The sequence below is a fragment of the Nannospalax galili genome, unplaced genomic scaffold, assembly GCF_000622305.1.
Source record: "Nannospalax galili isolate Female #2095 unplaced genomic scaffold, S.galili_v1.0 scaffold120, whole genome shotgun sequence".
NCBI lineage: Eukaryota > Metazoa > Chordata > Mammalia > Rodentia > Spalacidae > Nannospalax > Nannospalax galili.
In genome coordinates this window covers 545,064-571,698 of record NW_008350324.1, presented here as the reverse complement: position 1 = coordinate 571,698, position 26,635 = coordinate 545,064, and the positions used below count along the sequence as shown (strand labels likewise).

General features: G+C 47.0%; 1 protein-coding gene across 2 annotated transcripts in view; it reads right to left on the bottom strand.

The window, feature by feature from the left end:
• The window catches only part of Ksr2 (kinase suppressor of ras 2), a 443,310-nt gene that overhangs the window by 12,680 nt on the left and 403,995 nt on the right, over positions 1-26,635 (bottom strand). For both annotated transcript variants that reach the window (XM_008847447.1, XM_008847448.1), the window contains exons 15-19: positions 16,863-16,959; positions 15,436-15,569; positions 7,968-8,099; positions 3,726-3,855; positions 2,232-2,365 (exon numbers count right to left, since the gene is read on the bottom strand). In XM_008847447.1, the coding sequence (XP_008845669.1) occupies positions 2,232-2,365; positions 3,726-3,855; positions 7,968-8,099; positions 15,436-15,569; positions 16,863-16,959 (627 nt within the window). The remainder of the gene's footprint in view (positions 1-2,231; positions 2,366-3,725; positions 3,856-7,967; positions 8,100-15,435; positions 15,570-16,862; positions 16,960-26,635) is intronic.

The following is a 26,635-nucleotide window of genomic DNA, read 5'->3' as shown; positions in this document are numbered from 1 at the left end:
TGAATGAAATTTTCCTCAAATTTAGATTCACTATAATTCTAAACAAAAAAATTAATAGGTGTTTTGAAAATCTTAACCAAAAGAATTTAAAGTTCATCTACAAAACTAGACATTAAAGAGTTTTGAATATTGCAATTAAATAGTGAATAGCATTATAAACATACATTTATATAGTGTATGGCCCTATAACAAATAAAAGAGGCAACACTGCTATAAGAGAAAGGTCCAGATACAGAGGTTACTAACTTTTATCTAATTTTCTATTATACATTCCTTTGAGAAGCTAACTTTGTCCCAATAAAAATGGGGGCTGGAGAGAAGCCTCAGTCAGTAAAGCTCTAACTTTCCAACTATGAAGACCTGAGTTCTATCCCCAGTACCCACATAAAAATGCTGAGCATGCCGGGCATGGCGGCGCATGCCTTTAGTCCCAGCCCTGGGGAGGTTGAGGCAGGCAGATCTCTGAGTTCAAGGCCAGTCTGGTCTACAAAGCGAGTTCCAGGCCAGCTGAGGCCTGTCTCAAAAAGAGGAAGGCAAAAAAAAAAAAAAAAAAAAAAAAAGGCTCAGTGCGACAGAGCATGGGTTGAAAATCTCATTGAACTCCTAGCATCATGGGAACCAGACCACGTCTTCGCCAGACCACATCTTGTCCTCTTTTTCCAGAGAAGGCTCTAGAAGCAAGGCCCCTGCCTCCTCATCCCAACCACAGCCTTCTGCTCGGTTGAACCCTTGCCTTTTCCTGCTTGATCCCTAGGGGGCAAAGGCCACTGAGAGCTGGCCCCAAGGACCTTTGAGTTTCATATCACCCGGGGGTCCCACCTGAAGCCAGCTCACTACCTGTTCTGGGTTTCCCAGAAAACAGAGTGGCACTGGTTAGAGCTGTCTCCTGCCTGTTTCAGACCTGATCAGCTTTAAACACTGCCAGCCCAGGGCCTTTCCTCCTGGCATACAGTGGCTGGGCAGAGCCAACACCTGTTATCTGAGACGCACCATGCCGATGCCTTTAGCACGTGACCTCATTGGACCCTCACAGCGTTCCTGCTATGGGGTTCGAAGCCCTTAATTTTCAGAGCACAATATACAATGCAGAGAGGCCAAGTGGGATCAAGCCCAAGGCCACACAGCTATCAACAGCAGAGCGGGGGTTCCAGTCTGTCTCTCAGACTGTGGAGTCTGTTTGCCCTGGGAAAGGGTGGGCCCTGGGGTAAGAACAAGGTCATTCCTCAGGCTCTGCAAGCTCAAGGCTAGAGTGAAATCTGAAAGGGTCTCCTCATGTCCAGCCCCTGGGATCTTGAGGGGCTTCATGGGGTCCCATGGTGTACCCATATTTACACGTCTATGTGCAGCCTGCCTGGTGAGCAGGCAGGGCAGAGCAAGTGTGGGTATGTCTTGTCATGTAACTGTACCTGTCCATGTTTGTAGCTGTGGCTGTCTACAGGAACAGGCTGGAGGGGAGGGTGTGCTTCCATGACTATTCCTGGGGGTGGAGGTGCATCTACACCAGAGTGCACCCCTGTGCAAATGTATATACAGGTATGTTTGGGGTATGATTTGGAGTATGTTACCATGAGTGCATGTGTATATGTGTGTGTGTGTGCATGTGTGTGTATGTGTGAGTCTACCTGGGAGCAACTGGCTGGGAGTGGGGAACGGGTTCCCCTCAGCAGCCTCCACTGGGTCTGTATCCCTCTCACCTTCTAGAGAAGTCTGTCATGGAGGCTGGGCTGGGGAGGAAACCCCAGAGTGAGATGCATACTCCTGATCTCAGGGAGGGAAATGGATCCACAGGTGAGGCAGGGACCAGGAGGGGTGCAGAGCCTTCCCGCCTCTGGACTTGTGTGGTGGAAAGATGCTGGGAGCTGTCGGCTACCATCATGGAGGCAGGTGCTGACTCAGGAGGGAGAGTCCCTACCAGCCAAGCCTCCTGGAGGGGACCCTGATCACGTGACAGATGGGGCCTGGCAGGTTGGGGCATGATACTGCCATATGCTGCTGAGACTGGGCCACCAGCCTTCATCATGAAGACCTATGTCAGGAGGTCACCATGGTGGTCACAGACAGACTCTGGGGTCTCAGACCTGCAAAGAACTCCCCCCAAAAGAAACTGGCAGAGAAGGGTGATGGCTGGGTGTTGGAGTGCTGGAGTGGGGCTGGCTGAGGGAAGAGTCGGGGGAGGGGAGCAAAAAGGAGACAAAGGTCAGAGGTAAGGCAGTGGGGAGGGAGACACCCACTCTGCAGACTTCCAGAAATGTCCAGGGTGCGACAGGCGGCGGTTTCGCTTTGGCAGTTTCTCTAGCATGTCCATGAGCTTGGAGAAGGTGGGCCGTTCCTCCTGCTCGAAAGCCCAGCAGAAGAGCAGTATGTCCTAGAAGAAGCCAGAGAGCTGTGGTTAGTAAGTGGTAGCAACACTGAGTTTCAGTGAGGCCTCAGTACCTTTGCATTGCATTGGGCCTAGCCACATGTCTACCTATTTGGCTCACTTCTTCAGATCTCTCCATCATCTATCTTTCCATCCATCATCTGCCCACCATCCACCCCATCCACTCACCCAACTATATATCCATTTACTCACCAAGCACCATCCTTCTACCCACTCAAACACTTAACCATCATCCGTCAGCTGCTGACCATCCACCCATGCACCCATATTAACTCATTCATTCTTCATCTAGAATCCATCTATTTATCCGCTCACCTATCCACACCACCATCCATTCACTAAACATGCACCCATCTACCTATCCATCCATATCAACTCATGCATCCTTCATTCATCACCCATCCTTCCATCCATCCATCCACCCACACATTATCCACCCACCACCTCATTCATCTATCTACCCATCACCCACCTATCCATCCATACAACATTCCATCCATCCACTCATCCATCTATCTACTGTCCCCTAAGCCTGCATCTATGTAACCATTCATCTATATCAATTCACTTGTTCATCCTCCTCTCTTGTCCATCCATCCCCCACTCACCTTACCCTTCTCTCCCCTTCCTTTCTTTTCTTCTTCTCACTCACTCTGAGCCCATATAGCAAACTAGGGAGGCTCCACACTAGAAGGCCTGAGATGTATTGAGACCAATAGCGGTCTCTATTTTTCTAGGAGGTGAGGGATAGAAGGAATCCTGAACTCTTTAGCTACATCTCTATAGCTTAGTAGGGGCCCTTCAACTTTTAGGGGAAAGTTTACTTTTCACAGTCTCCTCACACTGGAAAAGAAACCTGGAGGCAGGTGATCCTGACAAATGCACAGGGTGGGTACTGCTTCCCTGACTTGTCTGTTAATCAAGAGAGGATTCTTCTTATGTTTAAGAGGAGATTCATTTACAATCAGGCTTTTTGGTTCCTGTTTAGCATGCTCTGAGTTGATTGCTTTAAAATTTTTGAGTAGGTTCAAATAAAGTTGACCCCAATATACTCTATAATATTTTAATGAATATCTTTTAATAAAGAATAGGACAGATATTCATTGGTTTTATCTGAAGCATCATCCACTGCCGGGGAGTTGACCCAGATGTTGCTACACCCCTGGTGGCAGGCACCTGGAATTGCAGGCATGGTGCAGAGAATTTTCCCCTCAAGCTCTAAGCCTGCTTTTCTAGGCCACTCTCTGGGAAAGCATCTGTAGCCTTTGCACAAAGGACAGAGGAAGCCCAGGACTATGTCTGCATGTCCCCTCATCCCCAGACCCCTCACTCTCATAAGACTTACCGAGATTTCTTTTCCCATTCCAATCTGGCTGAGGTTAGGTTTCATGCCTGCTCCCATTTGCCAAATTATTGCTTCTGCTGGTTGGGTCTTGAAAGGCCACTCCCTGGCGTGGAGTTCATACCAGATGGTGCTGTTGAACATTGGACATGGTTAATAAGGTTCTGTTGTGGCATGTCACTTGTGACATACGTGGGCGCACATGCACACACACACACACACACACACACACACAGCACCCTGGATGGCCGTGCCCCTCTGTAGTCTCTTTTCAAGGGGTTTGCATTTCACTTAAAACTTTCTTGCTGACTTGGATGCCTTGCTTGTCCAGGGTACCTTCTTTAATGACAGAATGAGTATGAATCAAAGTGCACAACCTGAATAATTTAGCACTACGTGCTGGCCATCTCTGACCTTAAATTTGCAATTCTAGGAAGCCATAATAGTTTAAGAATTTGTGGGGCCAGGGTGATGGTTCAGCAGCCAAGAGCATTGGGCCTGGGTTTGATTCCCAGCACCCACATGGCAGCTAACAACCATCCATAATTCCAGTTCCACTGGTATCCAACGCCCTCTTCTGACCACTGCAGGCATTGCATGACACAAATGCACTTATGTGTGTGTAAGCAATACACTCATACACATAAAATAAAAATAATAAAATATTTTTTAAAAAGAATTCATTCATGAGGATGTTCTCCATGACTTTATATGTAATATTGAAAAAGAAAAGGAAAAACAATTTCTCAGCGGCAACCTGCAGTTCTAACATCATGGTCAATCCCTAAAATGAAACAGGTACCATATTAGTATGAGAATATTTGCAAGAAGTTTTCCTGGCATGAAAATACTCAGTAGATCATTTTAGGTATAAAAAAATAGGATGGGGGAGTGCATTTGGGGTCTGATGTTACTCTTTATTTTTTAAATTTTATTATTTTTATTTTATGTGTATGAGTGTATTGCCTGCATGTATGTGAGAGCACGAGTGTCGTGCAATGCCACAGAGGTCAGAAGAGGGCTTCAGATTCCCCTGGAACTGGAGCTAAGGACGGTTTATAGCCACCATGTGGGTGCTGGGAATTGAACCTGGGTCCTCTGCAAGAGCAGTCAGTGCTCTTAACTGCTGAGCCATCTCTCCAGCCCTGATGTTACTCTTTTTTTTTTTTGTCTTTTTGAAGCAGGGTCTCCCTGTAGCCCCAGCTGTCCTGGAACTCACTATGTAGACCAGGCTGGCCTTGAACTCACAGAGATCTGCCTGCCTCTGCTTCCCAAGTGCTGGGACTACAGGCGTGCGCCACCACGCCCAGCTTGATGTTACTCTTTAAAATCACTACACATGCATGGATGAAGGAAGATCCTGAAACACAGCAACATGTCAGGGATAGTGGGAGAGGAAGTTTTTTTTTTCATTTTTGCTTGTACTCTATAGGGATGAACCACGCTGTGGAAGACTGTGGAGGAGACTGACTTAATTCTATGCAAGGGGGATGATATGGAGTAGGCCACACCCCATCTCTCAGTGCCATGGTTAATAGCATCATGAAAGGGTGTCTGGGATGAGCATTGGACACAGGGCTGGGATTGTTCCACAAGGACTTGCCATGTCATCTGTTTCATAAATTGTGACAATGTAACAAAGGGAAAGAGGACACTGGTGTTGAGGCCACATTTGGCCATGGATGAGGTGATGCTTGGCTGGTGTGTAAACACCACTGTGAGATACTGCCAGCACTGAAGGCAGTGGCCGATGAATCTGAGGAGGCCACATATCACTGAGCTATACTGTGTGTAATGATCTCCATTTGCTGAGGACCAGATTCCTCAACTCAGGGAACATCTGCAACAGTCCTAAGAAGTGATTTTATTTTTCTCCTCCCTGGGCTTTTCTTTAGGGAACACAAAGCACTCTGGTCTGCTCCTGACCAGTCAGAGGACTGTATTAAACCAAGTCTTCCCAGGGCCACATGTCTCAGTTGGTATTGTATTTTTATCTGACCCCACATACCTCTGGGCTGGAGTGGAGATGATGCTCAGTAGGGACACGTGGGTTTAGATTGTCAGAAAGTTCCCTGGAGAAAGTACCAGACTAGACAATCATAGTGATCCTCACAGATTCTACTCTGCTAGGTGGACTAAGTCTGCCTGTATAAAAAGCCCCTTTTGCATTTTATTTCCTTTGGTGCTGGGGATGGAACCTGGTGCCTCATGCGTTAGGGTTACACTTCCATCACTGGCTTCTGTACAGAAGCATGAAGATTGGTTCTCCACAGTCTTTGGAGGAACACTGGGTTTGGTTTGGTTCTGAGGTGCTGGGGATAAAACCCAGGGCGTGGTACATCCTAAGCAAGGACAATATGTTGAGAGGCGTGCCCAGTCCTTAGTGTTTATGATTCTGATGACTTGGTGTCTTCAGGACCCTGCTGGGCCAGAACCTGCTCAATCTGGCTGACTGTACAGATAGGAAGAGACTTGCCAAGGAGTGCAAACCAAATGCAAACCAAGTGACCCAGAGCATCCCCTTCACTAGTCTTTGAAGGAAAGACACAAGTTCTTATCCCTCCACTCAGGGCGATTCCAGCTCACTGATTTTCTTTCTTCTTTCTTTCCTCTCTCCATCTCTTCCTTATTCTCTCTCTCTCTTTCTTTGTATGTATGTTCATGTGGGTACATGTAAATGTGTGCTGGAGCTTATACAACTGTGTGCACCTGATGTGGAGGCCAGTGGTCAACCTCAGGTGTTGTGCCTCAAGTGCTATTCACCTTTTTTTTTTGAGACAGGGTCTCCCTGTAGCCCCAGTTGGTCTGGAACTGGTTATGTAGACCAGACTGGCCTCGATCTCACAGGTATCCACCTGCCTCTGCCTTCCAGGTGCTGTGATTAAAGGCACGCACCACTACGCCCGGGATTCTGTGGGTTCTGGGAACCAAACTCAGGTCTTCATGCTTGCACAACAAGCACTTTAGGACTGAACCATCTCCCCAGCTCTTGCATGGGTTCTATTTAAACTTGATCTGCAGTAGAGAGAAGTGAGGCTTTGAGTGTGACTCACTCCCAGGTCTGGGGGCTGCAGGTTCAAATCCCCAGCCACAGAATTAGGATGCTGCACGGGTCTGGATCTCAGCTCCACCACCAGTTGCCGCACACGGAGTCAGAGTTATCTGGCTGTGATTCTCATCTGTTGATTCTGGACAGCAGGGTCCCTCTTAGAAAGGTGTTTGTGGAGTTCATGTGGTGGCAAGCACATAGAAAGTTCAGCACACGTCTAAAAGTTTCTTTCTGGTCTAAGTCATTCTTGAGCGTGAGGTTCCCAGGCAACAGGATGCAGGTAATTGGTAGGAGTCTAGGAGTGTAGGTCCTTCACAATTCAACAGTGTCCCCAATAAAACCCTCATTAAAGCTTCCTTCCTAACCCAACTTTTAAGAGAACATTTCACTTTGAGGTTAAAAAAATGGTTATAGATGAAAACTCTTGTGGGAAACCAGTTACTTACTTTGGTACATTTTGTTAATTACATTTTTTTCTTTCACTAAATTTACACTAAAATATACCAACTTAATTACTACAATTTGGTTCCAGATAATGATATCTAACTACTTCAAGGTTTGGGCATTAACTAGTTAGAGCAAGTGATGGCTTTGCAATGGGCCCAAGCTACAGGCTCTGAGAATTGAGATCTTCCTGAGATGTCCGGTTGGGGGCTGCCAGTGAGGGTGGCGGGTATGCTTCCACAGGAGACTGCCTTTCTAGCTAATTTGTTACGTAGTAATAGGTGACCAATACAAGATTAAATCTTGGTTTTTGTTTGTTTGTTTCTTAGTTTGAGACGGTCTTACTATGTAACCCTGGCTGGCCTGCAACTTGCTATGTAGACCAGGCTGGCCTGGAACTTATAGAGCTCTGCCTGCTTTTACATCTCAAGTGCCAGGATTAAAGGCATGCACCATCCCACCCAGCCTAAGACTAAATTTTATACTCTCAGTATCTGGAATGGTTCTGCCATATAGGAAGAATGAGTGAATTGGGTAAATTGTCATAGGCACATAAGCAGTCAGAAACCAGGCTTACAAGTGTGTTAGGGTCATTTCTCTACTACACTCTACTTGGATCCTCCCCCCAGGCTCACTCGGAAATCCTGTCATCCTGCCCCCACCAACACATGCCATGGTCCTTCTGAAGGCACCCTGGGCAATGACCTGTACCCAGGCTGTGGCTGTAGAAGGCCAGGGTGTGGCCCACTTACCCAAGTGCAAAGACGTCTGAGTGCTTGGAGAAGGGAAGTTTGTCCTCCTCTGTGTCGGGGGACAGCTGGCGGATGATCTCAGGAGCCAGGTGACACAACCAGCCATTCTGGATACGCAGTTTGTCCTCCCGCCTGGAGAGGCAAAGCCCAGGGTGAGTCTGTTTCACAGCATGGGGAGAATGGGCCTCCCAGCACTGACCCCCAAGGCCCACAGCCACCTCTAATGGCTTCCCGCCTTCTTCAGCGAGTACTGACTGAACTACCATGTGAAGCTGAGACCCAGTGGGTGGAGCAGGAAGAGGGCTACTGGGAGAGTGGCCCAGGTCATCCTTAGATCCACAGCCTGGGTACAGGCCAGGCTGAGAAACAAGGAGTTTCTCATCCATTGTCATGCATGAGAATGGCCCGTTCTTATTCTTGTGAACTGCACTCTGCAGTCTAAGCTTGCTGGGACACCGCTGGCAAATATCCAATCATAACCACTGGGGAAATACACAAAACCTCACAGATTATAACCCCAAATCCCCCAAACAGTCCATCCTAGTAGATTCTTGGTTCCAGATACACAATAGTGAACAAGACCAAGAAGGAACCTCTCCTTGTGCTTGGCGGGAGATGACAAATGAATCAAATAATAAAAAAAAAAAAGCCAGGTAAATGTTACACAAAGAGTTAAAACAGAGGCCTGTGTCCAAGCTGAGGAGAATTTGAGCTAAGATCTACGTGGCAGAGGATTCAGTCCTATGAACAAGAATATCTAAACAGAAGGGAAAGGTAAGTCAAAGATGCAGGGCAGTCCTTAGAGAAGTGTTCTAGAAAGCTAAAGAACACTACATAGGAACCCAACATGCATCCCATGTACTAAAATGTAAAGGACCACTCCGATGCCACTGGGCCTGGGTTGGCTCCTCCTTCCGACACAGACAACAATGCAATGAACAGCTTTGGGTAAACGCTGTGGACATCTCCCTTAACCACCTGTTTCATTGTCCCCTAGGATAAATTTCTAGAAGAGGAGGGAGGCTGGCTTGTTTCTATACCTCACAAGTCTTCAGTTGTCCCCTTCCACTGGAGACTGACCTCTAGACAGACATCCTTAAGGTTTTTCCCGACTAAGGACTCCTAGGGAAGGGCCTGCTAGTCAGGGGATGTGAGCGAAAGAGAAACATACAATGGATCAAGACTGAGGGTGGGAAGACTACGTCTCCCCGACCATTTCTGCAGGGGCCTGGGGCTGGTTGCATGCTATACCTCTTCTAGCTGGGCTTCTGCTCAATGTGAGGTGTGATGTAGTGGTCTCTCCAGGGTACTCATCATACTCTGTCATCATGATTTTCATCAGTCTGAAACCCTTGAGGAACAGTGTCTAGTAGATCTGGGCTGGTGGCCCATATCTAGACAATGATTTACTAAGATTGCATTTTTAAAACAAATGTATTCTAATAAGTCACTTTTTAGCCATAAATAGGAACTAGTATTTTTCCAACACACAGTAAAAAATAGATGGAAAGTGCTTGTTCATACCCTCCGTAAAATCCACTCCCACACCACACTGTCAGGAAACCTGGGCAGAGGAAAATGACCTGAGCAAAGCTCTAGGAGTTTGGGGGTTCAGGGTTCTACAGTAATGAATGCATTTACTAGTTGGGGGAAGTAGGGTAGGAAGATTCTAGACTTGTGGCTCTCTAGGCTGTTTTTCTTCTCCCTCAGTATCTTACGTAGAATACATCACCCATTTGGATGAACTGGGATTTTGATAGATCCCAGTCAGGGGCTGAGGGGATGAGGTTGAGTTGGGAAGCTTCTGAAGTTTCAGCTCATAACTGGGTGTGGACAGGGGCTGCACACGGGTGCCCCTCCAACACACAGCCATTCGTCCACATCTGTATTCTGGTCCCAGGGCAGGGTCTGATGGTCACCAGAAAATGTGTTCTAATTCAGGGGTTCTCTGACTCTGTGTCTCTGTGTGGACATGTCTATCACTCACAGCTGTCCTGTGCCCTGTAGAGAGTGTTTACTCATCCTGGTGTCTTCCCAGTCTACCCAGGGGTACCAGCAGCATCCCTGCACCCTAGCTACAGCACCCCTGCATCCTAGCAACTAGAAATGTCTTTGGACCTCTGGAAGGAAAATAGCCTGTGGTGAGAGTGACTGATGCAATTTTTATAAAATAAGAGAGTGGTCCAGTGTCCAGCATCTCAGCTCCTGTGCTGCACGTAGAGAGCATGGTAGAACATTCCCTCTGCTAGCAAGGAGGACTCAGACCCCCCGACACACACCCCTCTTCCAGACCCTGGGATTGGCATAGCTGAATAACATCTTGCTTCTAGAATCAGGGACACTTGTAGAACTTTAAGGACCCATAAGTCGCTTATTAGCTGTGGGACCTCAAGCTGACTCAGATCTCAAGTTTTCCATCTACCAAACGGGCACATTTTCTTGTACCTTAGACAGCTATGGCAAGGATTAGCATGAGACAGTGCATAGCCCAGGGCTATGTCAGCTACCAGAGCCACATGATTACTGAATGTAATTATTACCTGTATGTGTACGTGTATACACACACACACACACACACACACACACACACACACACTATCCATCAAGAATGTAGTTGAGACTAGAGACCAAAGTGGCCCCTGGGAAGAGGGAGCTTAGGGTGGCCTAGCCAACCTTCCCCTGGAACGGTCAGGCCCACAGAGGCTGGGGGCTGTTGTAGGAAGCTAACACTGTGAGCCACTGGGACAGGAGAGGGTATGGCAGACACACAATTGCCATCAGCCTGGGGCCAGCATGGGCACATGTCTAGGAGAGGGCTAGAAGCCAGGCCTGGTGCAGACACCCTGGGGTGTCCTGTTCCCATGGTGATGGGCCACCTATGAGAAGCTCAAATCATCTTCATTATGGTTATTATTATGATTAATAACAGGCTGCATGCAGCTGGCATGGGAGGGCTGGCATCTTAAGTGACACCTTTTTTTGAGGGTGGCAGAGTAGCTGTAGGCTGGATCTGTTTGGCCACGTCTTTGCTATGAGCCCAGGCAGGTCTCCCTCTGCTGAGTTCCTACTGTATGCCAGAACATCTATCTCTACTGTGTGGGTGAGGACAGAGGCTCAGTCTGGCTAAGCCGCCTGCCCAGGGTCCTGGATGATAAGTGACTGAACAAGCCACATCTTCAAGATCACAGCTCTTCAAAACTCACAAGACTAGATCCCCTCCCTGAAGCTCCAGAGGGCATCCTGGGAAACAGCCTCCATAGGGGACCAGACCCCAACGAACCCATTAATCCTAGGCCGGTTAGCAGTCCAAAACTCTGCTATGAGGTTATGTTGCCAGTACCCCACCCCATTCTATAGGCTCAAGAAAGCAGACATGTACTCAATAAAAACAAAAAATAAAAAAAGGACACTTATCATCTGTCTTGTGGTATCTCCAAAATTCATGTTAAATCCCTGACTCTCAATGTGGCTGTTACTAAAGGCAGGACTTATAACTAGAGATTTAATTTATATGTATGAAATTTGAACGGGATACTGGGGAAGGGGACCAGAAGGAAGGGAGACAGGCAAGACAGGTGATGGGGTGAATACAGAGAATACATGACATAAAGGAGTGGCACTGTCATAATGAAACCCAGCATTTGGTACAATGAGTATGTCAATAATTGATTTTTATTTTGTGTATTTAAATTGTTTAGTTCATTTATTTGTGTGTGTGTGTGTGTATGTGTGTGTGTGTGTGTGTGTGTGTGTATGTGTGTGTATGCATGTATGGAACTCGAAGTCAAAGGACAACTTTTGGGGAGTCAGTTCTCTCCTTCTACCATGTGATTCCCAGGGACTGAATTCTGTCATCAGGCTTGGAAGCAAGTGCCTTTAACTCCTGAGCCATCTCCCCAACCATTTTTTCTAAAGATAGGGCTTTTAGAGAGGTAACTAAGGTGAAAGAAGGCCATAAGTCCAGAGGTCTAAGCAACACATTTGTTGTACTGACAAATAGAGGAAAAGACATCAGGTTTCTGCCTGTTGTTCTTTTCCTGTCTGTCCCTTCTTCCTCCTTCTCCCATTTCCTTCCTTCCTCCATCTATCTGTGAATGACAGAGCCAAGGCCATGTCAGGATACAGGGAAAAGGTGGCCACCTACAGGTTTGGAACAGAACCCTCTGCAGAAACTGAGTTGGCCAGGCTTGACTTTGAATTTCCAGCCCCAGAACAGGGAGAAAATACTTGTGTGTTGCATCAGTACCCCACCCTGATAACCTTGTTCGTTATAGCAACCCCAGTGGGCCAAGGTTCCTGGAAACTCTTAATGGCTATGCCGGCTGAACCCAGCCAGACTTGGAGCTCCTGGCCTCCATACCTATGGTGCTGCCTCCTTTGCCTCAGCTCCTGTCATCCAGTCCCAGGATGCTCAGCTGGGCCCTGGACACCCCATGTTCAAGGAGTATCTCCTCCTGTCTCCTGTTGCTGCCCTGGGGGTTCCAGCATGAACTTGGGGTACTTCTAGCCCGGAGATGACTATTTACAAACAGAAAGCAGGAAACTGGCCTGAACCCCTGCAGGGAGAGTCCCAGAACAGCACTGGACGTGAATAATGTCTATGAAAAAGGTCAAGCCCTGGGATTCATGAACACCCGAGGAGTCCCATCTCTTCTCCATGGTCCCCAGCCTGGCCATGACTGAAGAATGTGAAAGATGACGCACACAGCCCATGTTGCCCCTCGCACGAGGGTCTACCTCTGCTGGCCTTGAGTCACCTACTGACATTAGAATATGGTAGAAGGAATGTTCTAGACAGGGGCATCCAGCCTTTTGTCTCCTCTGGGACACACTGGATGAAGAATTGTCTTTGGCCACATGGTTATTTCTAGGATTTCAGAAGCTATGTAACTGGAAAGTCTGCCATTGCCCACTGGGCGTGCTCACTCTGTTTGGTAGGTGCTCAATCTAGTAGAGCCCAGTTGCTACACAGGAAGTCTGAGTACTGTGAGTCTGCCATGGTGTGAGGAAGCCCAAGGCAGCTGTGTAGGGAGATGGCATAGAGAGGAAGGAGGATGGGAACAGGAGGAGGAGCAGCAGGAGAAAAGACAGACTCCACGAGCCCCCGAATGTTTCAGCCACCTCAGCCTGGATGTGAGCACATGGAAGCCTCTGGTTGACTCTACCTTGACTCTCTCCATCTTACTGCCCTAAACAGCCTTAGCCCCAAAGTTTAGCTGAGTCAAGTCGGTTCACAGGACCACATGGGCAACAATAACTTGTTGGTATTAAACAGGAGGATGGTTTGTTAGGTAACAGCACATAATTTGGGGCAGGATGAAAACACAGGAAACTGCTTGTGGCTACTGGTGAGAACTGAGAAATGCGAGTTTCTACTTGGGCACTGTTCTAAGGCTCTCTTACCTCTCCAGATACATGCTGGGTTTGTATTGACAGCCAAGGTGGGAGGAGATGGGGAAGTGCCTTGTCTGGACAATAAGGCCAGAACCACCTTGACTTGGCTAAACTAACTTCCTAGTCCACCCTGGGTCTCCATGAGGAGCTGAAGAAAAGGATGCTTAGTCTCCCAAATGGTCATGTGTTGAGGGCTTGGTCTCGAGCTGGTAGTGTTATTTGGAGAGGTTCAGGTGGGTAGGACTTAGCTAGAAGAGAAGTCACTGGGTATGGGTCTCCTTGGCGGTATCTCACCCCACCTCTTCCTTTTCTTTCAGCTTCCTGTCTGTCAAGAAGTAAAGATGGGCCTCTTGCACATGCTTCTGCCTGCAGGATGTCTACCCAGGTACCTGGGGCTGAACAATCATTCTGAAACCTGAAACCATAAACCAAAATAAATCCTTTCTCCCTTAAGTTATCTGTATCAGGTAATTTGTTCACAGGCAGGAGAAGGTTAAGACAGCAGGTCACCAGGAGGGAGAGAGCTAAGTTTTTGAGGAAGTCTCCATGCAAGTACTTGTGATGTTGCCAGTTGTGTCTCCATCCTGTACTGACCCCAGGGTGCTGGGGAACAGAAGTTAGTAACTCCCTACAGCCAGCCAGGGACCTAAGTGCTGCTGTTGGGGCAAAGGGATGGAGGAGCCCTGCTCAGTCTTGCTCTCCCGGCACCTTCTGTTGACCTATTTGTTTGTTTCCCTCTGCATATCTTATCTTAGTGCCATGGATAGTTTTGGAAACTGGGCACTGCCTTTTTGGGTGGGGGTGACATCTGAAAAAGAGACCAAGGGTGATCCCACAGAAATAGTTGTATCAAGTTTTGCTAAATTTCAGATGTTCTGACTCCATTTCAAGGTCTCTCACACCAGGGACAGAATTCCTTGGGAGTACAGGAAGGATGACCCTTGAAGAAATGGGTGACCATGCAGAGCAGGAGAAACAAGCAAAAAGGAGAGAAATCACAGCGCTGTCTTCCTGTGGAGAGGACATAAATAAACATATTGTGGTATGTCCATACATAGGAATACTAATCAGCAATAAGAAGCAAAAATCTATGTACCTATGTAACAGGATGAACAAAACTCATAAATATTACATTAAATGAAGGAGGCTAGTCACAATAAAGAACGTGCCGTAAAGCTTCACTAATATGAGCTCTTCAAAATGGTACAACTATAGTAACAGAAGATCAGTGGTTTTCCAGGGATTCTGGGTACATGTGCTGTGTGTGTGTGTGTGTGTGTGTGTGTGTGTGTGTGTGTGTACAGCACACTCCAAATTAAAACCCGCAAGGGCAGACCTGAGTTATAGGTTGTTTATTTGGGATCAAGCTGCTTCTCACATGGTCAACTCAACAGGGCTTGCTCCAGGGTGAGTGGCCTCTGAGAGTTAATTACTTAAGGATGTTAATCATTCCCTGGGTGATCCTGGGGAGGTATATGCAAATGTATGCTAATTACAGCAACTGGCAGTATGGCTATCCAGCCAGCATTTGATGTGCTCAGGACCAGTGCTGGATGCTTGCTCTGTGCCTGCCTGTTTTATCCTCCAAAGGACCCCATGAGGGAGGCATTTTCATACACACAAGGAAACCCAAGTTCAGAGAAGTTGCTCACCTTGACTTCGGACACTGCTATTAAATACCAGAGCTTTGTCTGGCCAAGTGGTCTGACTTGAAATACCTTGCTCTTAGCTGTCTTTGGCTGCTGAGCTAAGATTGATTAATTTCTAAGACACTTCAGAGCTAAGGCTCTTGAGTACTGAAGGAAGGGGGGAAAGTCCTCCAGCTCAGGGCAAGAGCTTTGCAGGATTTAGGGATCTGTGGGATCTTATACTATCTTTAGGATAGGTGAGCAAGGCGCTGAGCCCCAGAGAATAAGAGCCTTGGGGACCCCCATTAGCATGGCGGCCTAGCCACAACCCTCAGTGACATCAAGATCAACCCCAAGTCTAGGTCACTAAGGTCGTTTGGGATGAGTTTCCACCCCATGATGCTCACCTGTCAAGAACCCCTCTGGGCCCTTCTGTCATCTCTCACCTGCCAGCCTGTAGCACCCCGGAAATGCTGAAGAGCCCAAAGTCTGTGATGACCACTTTGCCGTTGTCATAGAAGACATTCTTTGATTTGAGGTCCTTGTGAAGGATCCCCTTGGCGTGGAGGTAGCCCATGCCCTGTAAGAGGTAGGGGAACAGGGGGTCATTAGAGAAAACTCCAGTGCTTCCTCATCACCCTTTCTTAGGTCTGTAAGGGCAGCAGAATGTAGGGTGGTCCACCCATGGATCTTGAAGGGCAAGATGGTATATGAGTGCAAGCAGGCAGGACCCTCGAGTCACCCTCAGAGCCCTGGAAAGTTGTCTCCACAGAGGTGCTCTGCTTCCTGAAGAAATGAAGGGAAGCGTCTCAGAGGGAAAAGAGTAGGATGAATCCATTTCCTCTTTGAAGGAGCCTCACCCCTCTGTTACTCAGCCCACACCCCTGAAGAGTGACCTCAGCTATTCAGGGGACCTTTTATGACTCAATATCAAGAACACAGAGGAAACTCTCCTGGAGGTCTACTTCAAGGGTAGACATTTAGAGATTGCTTTGTTTATTTTGATTTGGTGAACAGTCATATCTTTATTTCTTCTTATAACTCAGTCCTAACACTTCTGATGGGAAATAAAAGCTGGGGTGCAACTCACTAAGATACCTGATGAGAAACTCAGGATGTTCTTGCTTATTTTCATCCAAAACAATTATCACCAACTTGATGTTTCCCCAGCGGTAGAAAGACAAGATGCCTTGTGCTCATGGGAATTCAAGGACCCAGATATAACAGTTCCTAATAGTGATGGTTTGAATTTGAAATGTCCCCACAGATGCAAGTTTTGAAATCTTGGTCCCCAGCTAGTGATGCTGTTTTGGCAGGTTCTGGAAACTTGGGGGTGGTGGGTGGAGCCTAGGTGGAGGAAGTAGGTTGCTGAGGTAGGGGGGTGGGCCCTTGAAGAGTATGGTACTTGGCCATTTTTTGTCTCACTTTCTGCTTCCTGGTCTGCTATGAAGTGAGAAGTTTCTGCCTCATGCCCCTGCTGCCATGACCTGGGCTGCTTTGCATGCCTTCCTCACAGCAATACTGAAACTATGAGCCAAAATAAGTCTCTCCTCCCTTAAGCTGCTCCTGCCAGAGTAACCTAGAAGTAACTTATACACTGAACAAGAAACAGAGTGACTCGTCTGTACCCACTGACCCTCTCTTGCCTATATTCAGGGATCATGGCTATGAGGCCAGACAGAATACAAAGATGAAATGGCATTTGTAAAGGCTGCATCTTAACAGCATCCTTGTACATGCTACCTGGTACTTTTTAGGCTAAGTCTAATTTCTTTGAGATCTAAACCCAGACCCAGAATCTCAGGATCCCTGTGGGGCTTATCAAAAGAAGAGGATGGGTCTTTTCAGATAAGGGCCCCAGAACTCACAGTACCTTCACAATTTCTTGGGCTATCTGCCTGGTTTTGTTGACATCCAGGACAATCTTGGCATCCCTTACCACAGAGTAGAGTGTCCTCCCCTTGCAGAGGCTGCAAAGCAAAAGAGCAAGGTCACTCACTGGACAGATGGAGCGGTTAGTGGAGGTGCCCATAGCAGGTATCCGAAGCCAGGAGGAATGAGGCATATGTATAACTCTCATGCCAATGTGATGGTTGATAGGCCTGGGATTGGCCCCCCGACCTGGTTCTTGGGTGAAGATCTGCAAGGAAGACCTTGTAGATTCTTTTAGATTGCCAGGCTCTTGTTACTGTGCAAGATCCAGTTCTCTCTCTCTCTCTCTCTCTCTCTCTCTCTCTCTCTCTCTGGTCTGTGTATGCATACATGCACGTGACTGCATATTCATGTTTGTGATGTGTGTACACATACATGTGGAGGCCAGAAGACAACTTTGGTTGTCATTTCTCAGATGCTAACCATCTTTTTTTTTTTTTTGAGACAAGATCTCTCACTGGCCTGAGATGCACCAAGTAAGCTAAACTGGCTCGCTGATGAGTTCTAGAGTCCACCTGTCTCTGTCTCCTAGGGTTACAAGCATGCATCGCCATGTGACTTTTTATTTTTTTAACATGGACTCTGGGGATTGAACTCAGGTCTTCATGCTTACAAGGCAAGCACTGTACTGATTGAGTTCTCTCTAGCCCCTCTCCTTTTTTTTTTTGAAACAGGGTCTCCCTGTATCTCCAGTTGGCTTGGAACTCGCTGTGTAGACCAGGCCTGCCTCAATCTCACTGAGCACTGCCTGTCTCTGCCTCCTGAGTACTGGGATTAAAGACATCTACCTCCCCACTCCCTTTTTTGAGACAGGCTCTCTTTATGGATCCTGGGCTGGCCTTGAACTCATGATCCTCCAGCCTCAGCCTCCAAAGTGCTGGGATTATAGGTATGTGCCACCATGCCTGGTTCCCATCCAGGGTCTCATAGGAAAGTTGTGAATAAACCAACAACTTTTGGGTCCTCAGACACCACTCAGACAGCACCATCTGCCATTTGTCCCAGCTGGAGTCCCCCACGGGTGGGGACAGAGATGAAAGAGCTGCAAAGGCAGGGCTGCTGTGTGCTATCATCAGCAAAAGATGCATTCAGTTCTTTCAACAGGGGTGTGTCAGCAGCAATACCGCCACTCCAGCCAGATGCTCGTGTAGACAGCAGGGCTCTCAAACCTTTTTCAGCCTCATTGAGTTCATTTCAAGAACCAGGAATTTAAGATGAATGGCAGGATGAAAGAGCACCTTGCACAGCAGCGGTAACACCTCACTCAGCAGCCTGTCTGTTCATCCATCCCACCCTCCTCAGTGAGCCCAAGTCCTGGTACACAAAGCAGGTGCTGTGAGCGGTCTCGGAATGAAGGAAGGAAGAAAGGAAGGAAGGAAGGAAGGAAGGAACTGTGTATCCACCGGGGCATCCCCAGACCCTAGAAGCCAATGTTGGCTGAGAGAAGCATGGGATCATTACGAAAATTAATTTTTCATCTCCATAAAATAACAGCTTGAATACATTTCTTTTAATTTATTTTATTGCTAAAGCCTTCTGAACACGGCGCTTATTTCATTTAGTATTTATTTTGGAAAATCCTAATGAGTTTATTGGGCTTGCTAACAGAGTCTAGGGTGGGGGTTTATTTGCAGAAGAGTGGGCTTTTGTTTCATGCTAAGCTACTTGGCTGAAGTTGTATTCCTGGGGTAAAAAAAAAATGAGAACTCTGGAATCAGAGGGATCTCAGTTTGAATCCTGGTTTTCCTTCTTGCTTACTGCGTGTCTTTGGTTAATTAACCTCTTTGGGCCTTAGTTTCCTCATTTATTAGAGGAAACCTATCTTATAGGTTAGTATAAGGACTGAAGGAGATAGTGTGCAGCCTGATGCTAGCCTGTTGGTTAGGGGACAAAGGTCAGACTCTACAGAGCTAGGCTCCTGATCTGCCCTGTAGTGGCTGTGTGAAGCCTCTGTGTCATTGTCTATAAAGTGGGGTAGACAGATTCCTGCCTCACCAGGCTGTGAGGAAAATCACATGAACCCAGGTGTGTAAAGGTATGGGCACCTCTCCCTGCCTAATGCATAGTAGGTGCTTATGGCTTTTATGATCAATAAATGGCAAATGCACACACTTGTACAAACAGAGAAATAATATTTTTATTCATACATCACCTGTCTACCCATCTGCCTACCAGTTTATCTCTCTAGTGTGTCCATTCATCCACCCACCCATCCATCCATCATCCATTCATCAATCTTTCCATCATCCATCTGTCATCCATCCATCATCTATAATTCATCCATTTATTATCCATCATCTATTCACCCATTCATCTACCATCTGTCTGTCATCCATTATCTATCCATTATCCATCAACTGTCCATCATCCATCCATTATCCATCCATCCATTCATCATTCATCCATTTGTCCATCATCCATCCATTATCCATCCATCCATTCATCATTCATCCATCTGTCCATCATCCATTCATCATCTATCTATAATTCATCCATTTATCATCCATCATCTACCCACCCATCCATCCATGTGTCCATTATTCATTATTTATCCATCATTCATCAAAGATTCATAATCCATCCATCATCCATAATCTATCCATCCATCTGTCCAATATCCATCTGTCATCCATCAACCAATCAACCATCAACCATTCATCCATTTATCATCATCCATCCATCCATCCATCCATCCATCCATCCATCCATCCACATACCATCCCAAATGCTACCTCAAGCCACCCAAGAACTTTGATGAAGATTCTTTTCTTTACCTGTCCAAGGTGAGATTCTCAGAGCATCTGATGCACAGGCATTCTGATTCACCTGCCCAAGGTTACCTAGCTAGTCGGCAGGAGACAGCCCAAGATGACTCAAGGCTGCCCCGCTCCATGCTGGCACAGCAGCATGTTTGCTGAGCCTCTGTAGCAGAGGTGGAGGAAGGATGGGCTGAGCAGCCAATTACGCTCCGTTGACATTTAAGTATTCGAGATGGAAGACTGTGGGTGGATTCTCTCCCCTGGATACCTTGTTCTTGAACGGCCACCTACACTCATTATGGGGCAGAGCCCTCCTCACTGCACACAGTGGAGTGAATAATTACGACAGGCTCCAAAGCTCCCAGTGTGACCACATGAAGCCCCATCTCTGTTCATATTCCTTCCAGTCACAGCTGGCAAGGTCTCTGCTTGCCCCCTCACTGTGCTGTGCTGTCGGGGCTGCTGGGACAGCCTACACTCACTGCTCAGGTGTATATTGGTGCAACTGTGGTTTGACTCATCTTCAAATGCAAAATACACAGATAACTCACAGCTGGCAGTTCCCCCACTGAACACATATCCAGCAGACAGACATGTTCACACAGACGCGCACTTTGTAATAAAATGTTAACAGCAATGCTTGGGCCCTAGTCCCAAATTGGGAGCAAGCCCAAGAATCTAAATAACTTCACCCCTGATTCTTAGCCCCCAGAGAGATGCTATGGGGGTGAGAGCCAACAGAGGTAATTGGACAATGAGAGAAGACCCTGAAGGATGGAATTAGTGCCCTTGGGAAAGGGACCCCAGAGAGTTCATGCAGGTCGTGCTGGCCTCTTGGTCTCAGACTTCAGTTTCCAGAAGTCTGAGAAAAACTTTCTATTGTTTATAAACTACCTAGTTCATGGTACTTTGTTATAGCAGTGGGAACTAAGACACAACCCATGTTCATCAACAAACTGGACAGAACAAAATACCATCACATCACACTGCATAAAATACATGGACCACAGGGCTGAAGAGATGGCTCAGCGGTTAAGAACACTGGCTGTTCTTGCAGGAGACTGGGGTTTGAATCCCAGCACCCACACACATGCCAGCTAACAACTGTCCGTAACTCCAGTTTCAGGAATTCCAGTGACCTCTTCTGTCTTCTTCAGACATTGCATGACATGGGTGAACTTACCTATACACAGACAATACACACATACACATAAAATAAAAATAATACATAAAATATTTTTAAAAATACATGGACCACTGCTGACAGCACAAAGCAGGCAGGGGTGGAGCTCAGACAGTGGGGAAGCTATTCTCACAAGACTTCTGGAAGAGTCTACTGATGTCAACTGCAAACTCCAAAACACCTGTGTGTAGAAGCCATCAAAGCAACAGCAGTGTCTGTGTCTGTCTGCCTGCCTGTGTGTGTGTGTGTGTGTGTGTGTCTATGTGGTTTTGTGTGTAGCTGTGTGTGCCTATATGTCTGTGTGTGTCTCTGTCTTTGTGTGTCTGAGGGATGTCTCTGGGTATCTGTGTGTCTATGTCTGTGTGTGTATCTGTGTGTGCCTATGTGTTTTGTACGTCTTTTGTGTATCTGTATGTGTCTGTGTGTGTGCATGTATGTGTGTGTACCTGTATGTGTGGTTTTTCTGTGTGTGCCTATGCACCTATGTGTCTCTGTGTGTATCTGTGCATGTCTGTGTATGATTTTGCTTTTTTCTGAACCATTGATCCATGGTGGTAAAATTTAAAAGAAAATTGAAACCCACACAGACACCCAAGGTATCTGGAGAAAATGTGGGGCTCCAGGCTGTGCTCATTCAAGTGTCTACTGGGGGCTAAGGTAGAAATAGGCAAAAAATAAAGGCTCAGCTATAAGGAAGAGTAGGGAGGGGTCCGGGATGGTTAGGAGGCTAGAATAGTCTAGTCAGTTCAAAAGCCCAGGGACACAGTTCCAAGCTTGGAGGGTCTTCAGCTGACAATGGGGTCCTAACAGCCACTTCTGGGATGGAAAGGGAGAAAATATGGGTTTATTGAGCATATGCCCTGGACAGTGTGACTTTTGTGAATCCCCTTGAACCCTACAGGGGTTCATCATCATATTTTACAAGACCAGATATGGAGACCTAGAGTAGGAAGGACCATCTCACATACACCCATGATGTCAACACACATGCACAAACATCAACACACATGCACACACTTCTGCCTTCTCTTCCACTGAGCAGGTACCCACTTACTGGAAATGATTCTCGGCCATTAGGAGGGCAGTACACCTGAGGGACAGAAGACACAAACGGTGCCCAAATCTCAGCCTCTCTTTGCTGCTACCTGTGTGACTTCAGGAAGAGACAGCAGCCCAGGGTAAGATGGAATTAACACCTACCATGGGCTTTCTATGCGCCAGACACTGCCTACAGTACAAGGTATTCCCAGTGTGTTTCAAAGACTCTAAGAGGGACACTCATGCTTTAACATCTCAGAAGGCAGAGAGTATCTTCCATTGATTCATCGCATTGATTCATGGAGCAGAGTGTCATCGGAGCTGCCTTTCTTGGGAACATATAAAACAGAGCATGTTCAGACTGAGGGCATCTCGAGTCACTGCTGTCTGTTTTCAGTTCATCTTTGAGGATGACGCTGAGGGTCAGAGAGAGTAAGTAGAGAGGATTTGGTTGCGTAGCTACTGGCGATGGAACCCATGGACTCGGGTATGTTAGACAAGTACCCTGCCACTGAGCTGTGTCCTCATTCCTTGCCTTTTTTTGACTTTTTGAGACTGGCTCTCACTAAATTGCACAGGTTGACCTTGGACTCCCTCTGTAGCCCAGACATGTCTTGAACTTCCTGCCTTCCTGCTTTAGCCTCTTGAATAGCTCAGATTATAGGCCTGCACTAGGTCCAGCTGAGATGATTATTTTCAATTGAAAAGTTAAAAATTACATGTATTTATTGTATACAATATATTTTTGATGAATGGGTGCATTGTGGTATGGTTAAATCAAGCTGATTAGCATATGCATTTCCCCAAATACTAATTTATAGGATGAGAAAAAATTCTATCCTTAGTGGTTGAGTACATGAATGTAGTGACTCCAGTTACCATGCTAGACAATGGATGTCTTGAATTGATTTCTCCTAACTGAAATTTTGTACAATTAGACCAATGTGTCCCCAGTTCCTCTGCCTGCCCCTAGTCTCTGGCAAACTTAACTTCACTATACATTTACATCAGTTTGACATGTTTCTATTGCTGTAGAGCTCCAAGTTTGGATGTTTTGAATGCTAGGTACGTGTTCTGCCTCTAAGCTACATCTTCAGCCTTTGTTTTTAATTTTTTAAATTTATTTTTATTTTATGTGTCTGAGTGTTTTGCCTGCATGTATGTAAGTGCACTTGTGTCATGCAATACCTGTGGAGGCCAGAAGAGGGTGTCAGATCCCCTGGAGTTAAGAATGGTTGTTGGTTGCCATGTAGGTGTTGGGAACCAAATTTGTGTCCTCTGCAGGAGCAGCTAGTGCTCTTAACTGCTGAGCCACCAGCCTTTGGGGGTTTTTTTTTAATGAATTTTTTTGTACAAATGTTCTGATGACCTGTATGCATACTGGTATGTGTGTAGTGCCCTTGAAGGCTAGAAGAGGGCAACAGAGCTACCATGTGGGTGGTGGGAATTGAACCTGGGTCCTCTGGGAGAGCAGCCAGTGCTCTTAATCACTGAGCTGCCTTTCCAGTCCCCTGTCTTTGGCTTCTGAGGAAAGGTCTCTATGTACGGCCCAGGCTGGCCTGGGACTCTAGGTCCTCCTGCTTTGTCTCTTGGGTGCTGCTATTGAGTGTCCATTGCCAGGCCTGCTTGAGTTTGCTTTTTAAAGACCCCACATGTGAGATCAGGCAGCATTCATCTCTGGTGTCTGCCTTATTCCACTGACACGATGTCCTCTGTACTTATCTGTGGTGCTGCAAGTGGAAGACTCTTAGAAGCTCACGAGCATCTTTGTGTATGCAGCAGACACCACCTTCACGATCTGTTTGTTCACCAGTGAAGGCTGGTCCCGTGACACTCAGTTTCATTTCTGTTGCTGTGACGAACACTCTGACCATCAGGGAGGAAGGGTCCCAACCCACCACCAAGGGGCAGTCAGTCAGCGAGGACATGAAGCAGGTCACATTACACCGTAATCAAGAGCAGAAAGAAAATAAACACACCCTCATCCTTGCTTGCTTGCCACTCCACTAGCTTTCTATACTCCTGGGGGTCCAGGGCCCAGCCCATGAAATGGTGCTGTCCGCATTCAAAATGGCTCTCTCCAATTCAATTAACCATCAGCACAGTTTCCCATAGATATGCCCACAGGCATACCTGATACAGACAGTCTCTTTTGGAAACTCTCTTCCCAGGTGACAGCACCCAGCACTCATGCCTCAGCCACTGTGAACCATGCTGCAGTGAGCATCTGTGCTGACATCCCTCCTAGCTGTTGACTTCATCTTCAACTATGTGCGCAGAGCTGGCACTGGAACCAGGAACTGGCATTTATGGTCCAGGAACAAGTCTCCTGCCCTGTAGCATCTTCCTCTGGAACTCTGGCGCAAACAGAACTTCAGCAAACAGCAGCTGTGATGTCCTACCACAATGGACATTAATGAGCCTGTTTGCTGTCCTGGGAGCAGAATGTGGAGGTCATGAGAAGGTGTCTCAGTGGCTCAGGATATACCTGGGTCATGCATGCACTCGTACACACACACACACACACACACACACACGCACGCACGCACGCACACACACACACACACACACACACACACACACACATTCAAATATGTATACATCCCGATTGGAAACAAAATTGTAGCAACAAAATTGTGCTTCTCTAAAAAGAGGCACAAAGACTAGAGCTCTTCCCTCCTCACTGCAGGCCACCCACCTTGGCCTCAGGCAGCTGCCCTTGAACCCCATACCCAAGAAGCACAGCAAGTCTTTGGACAAGATGGTCCTGGGGTGAAAGATCTATATTGTGAACTAGCTTATAAGAGGCTTGTCAGAAATGAGACACACCTACCTGGCAGAGTTAACCCTAAGGGCCTCTGTTCAAGTGGGCTTACTTGACCCAAACTGTGGCCAGGACAGAATTTCTCACTCCACACCCAGGGACCCAGAGCAGGAAGGAAGGATGGGAGTGTGGGAGCAGTGTTAACCAGAGACACTTCAAAAGCTGATACGTGGTCCCCAGCCCACACTGCCCTTGTAAGTGCCTTCCATGGCAAAAGGACTTTGCAGATGTGATCAGTACAAGCAAAAGTGATGGGCTAACCGTGGGTACCCAGGTAGCACCAAGGGAAAGACAGAAATCAGAGGCAGAGGGGGCTCTGAGAGCAGAAGAGGGCAGGGTGACAGACCATGAGACTCGAACACCAGCACAGGCTCTGAAAATATAGGAAGAGGACTTTGGGGGCTTCGAGAAGGCTGAGAAGCAATGGAAGGGTTCTCCCCTGGCACCTTCAGGGTGAACACAGCCCTGTCCACACTGGGATTGTAACTCAGCAAGTTCAATTTGGACATCTGACTTCCTGAATACATTTTCATTTTTTCAATCTGTATGTTTCTGGTCACTTGTTATAGCAACGATAAGATACTAATACAGTTTGCAGTAAGTACAATTTCACGTGAGACCAAAGTAAGACCATGTAGGTGGGTGCATTGTCTGGTCAGGGTATGCACTCATTGAACAGCAATTCCTATGATCATTCATAAAATCATCTCTAGGGTTGGGGATAGAGCTCAGGTGGTGTTGTCCTTACCTCACAGAACGCAACTTTGGGGAGGTCACTTTGCTATTGAGAGCTTCATGAAGAAGCCAGGAGTGTAGAAATCTAGGGATAGAGTTCGAGCTTCAGGTCTAGCCAGTGCAAAGGCCCTGAGGTAGGACTCCATGCAGGGTGCTTGAGTAGTGCAGTAAAGACTGTATGGCCAGATTCCAAAGAGCATGTCCCAGTGTTTGATCTGCCCCTCTAACTGAAGGATACCACCAGGTAGAAAGGGTACCAGGCTCTGACGGATTTGAGCTCTCAAGGCAGTGGTTTTAAAATCAACTGTTATTTTTAAAACACTTAGGATGTCAGTGAGATTTACAACCATCCGCTGCTCACTTGACTCTCAGCAGCCAGCTCCCCACCCTCACGTCCCAACACTCAAATTCCACTTAATTGTCCCATGCTCTTCCCCCTCCCCTGAGCAAATAAATCATATTTCGAGTGACAAGTCGTATACCCCATCAAATTCTGGCCTCAGGCAATCTCTAACTTCCAAGTCTCCATGAATTTAACATCGAGATATTAAACCTCAGAACTCTGGGGAGTTAATAATAAAAAAATGTCAGGTTAGCTGCTTATAAAAATGGGAAATGCCAGCTGTTTGTCACCTGCTCAACCCAGCATGCATCAGGGAATGAAGAGTTCAGAACTGCATGAAGGAAGGGCTTCCTTGGGGAAGATGCACACCCTAGCTTGACAGAAAAAAGAGGGCAGTAGGTGGGCAGAGCTGGAGGCCAGGTTCCCAGAGAGTGGGGCTTGGCTGTGAGTGTGAGTGTGCGCGCGTGTGTGTGTGTGTGTGTGTTGTATGAGTATGTGTGGTGTTTGTGTGTGGTATGTGTGAATGTGTGTATGAGTGTGGTATGTGTGGTGTGTGATCTCTGTGTGTGGTATGTGTGAAATGTGGGTGTGTGATGTGGTGTATGTGTATGTGGTATATGTATGTGTGAGGTATGTGTGTGGTATATGTATGCGTGGTATGTGTGTGGTGTGTATGTGTGGTATATGTATGTATGAGTGTGTGTGATGTGGTGTGCTTGCACAGTGTGTTTGTGTGGTGTGATTGTGTGTATGACTATGGTAGTGTTTATGTGTATGTGATGTGTGTGTGTAGTATATATGTGTGTGTGTGAGAGTGTGTATGGTGTATGTG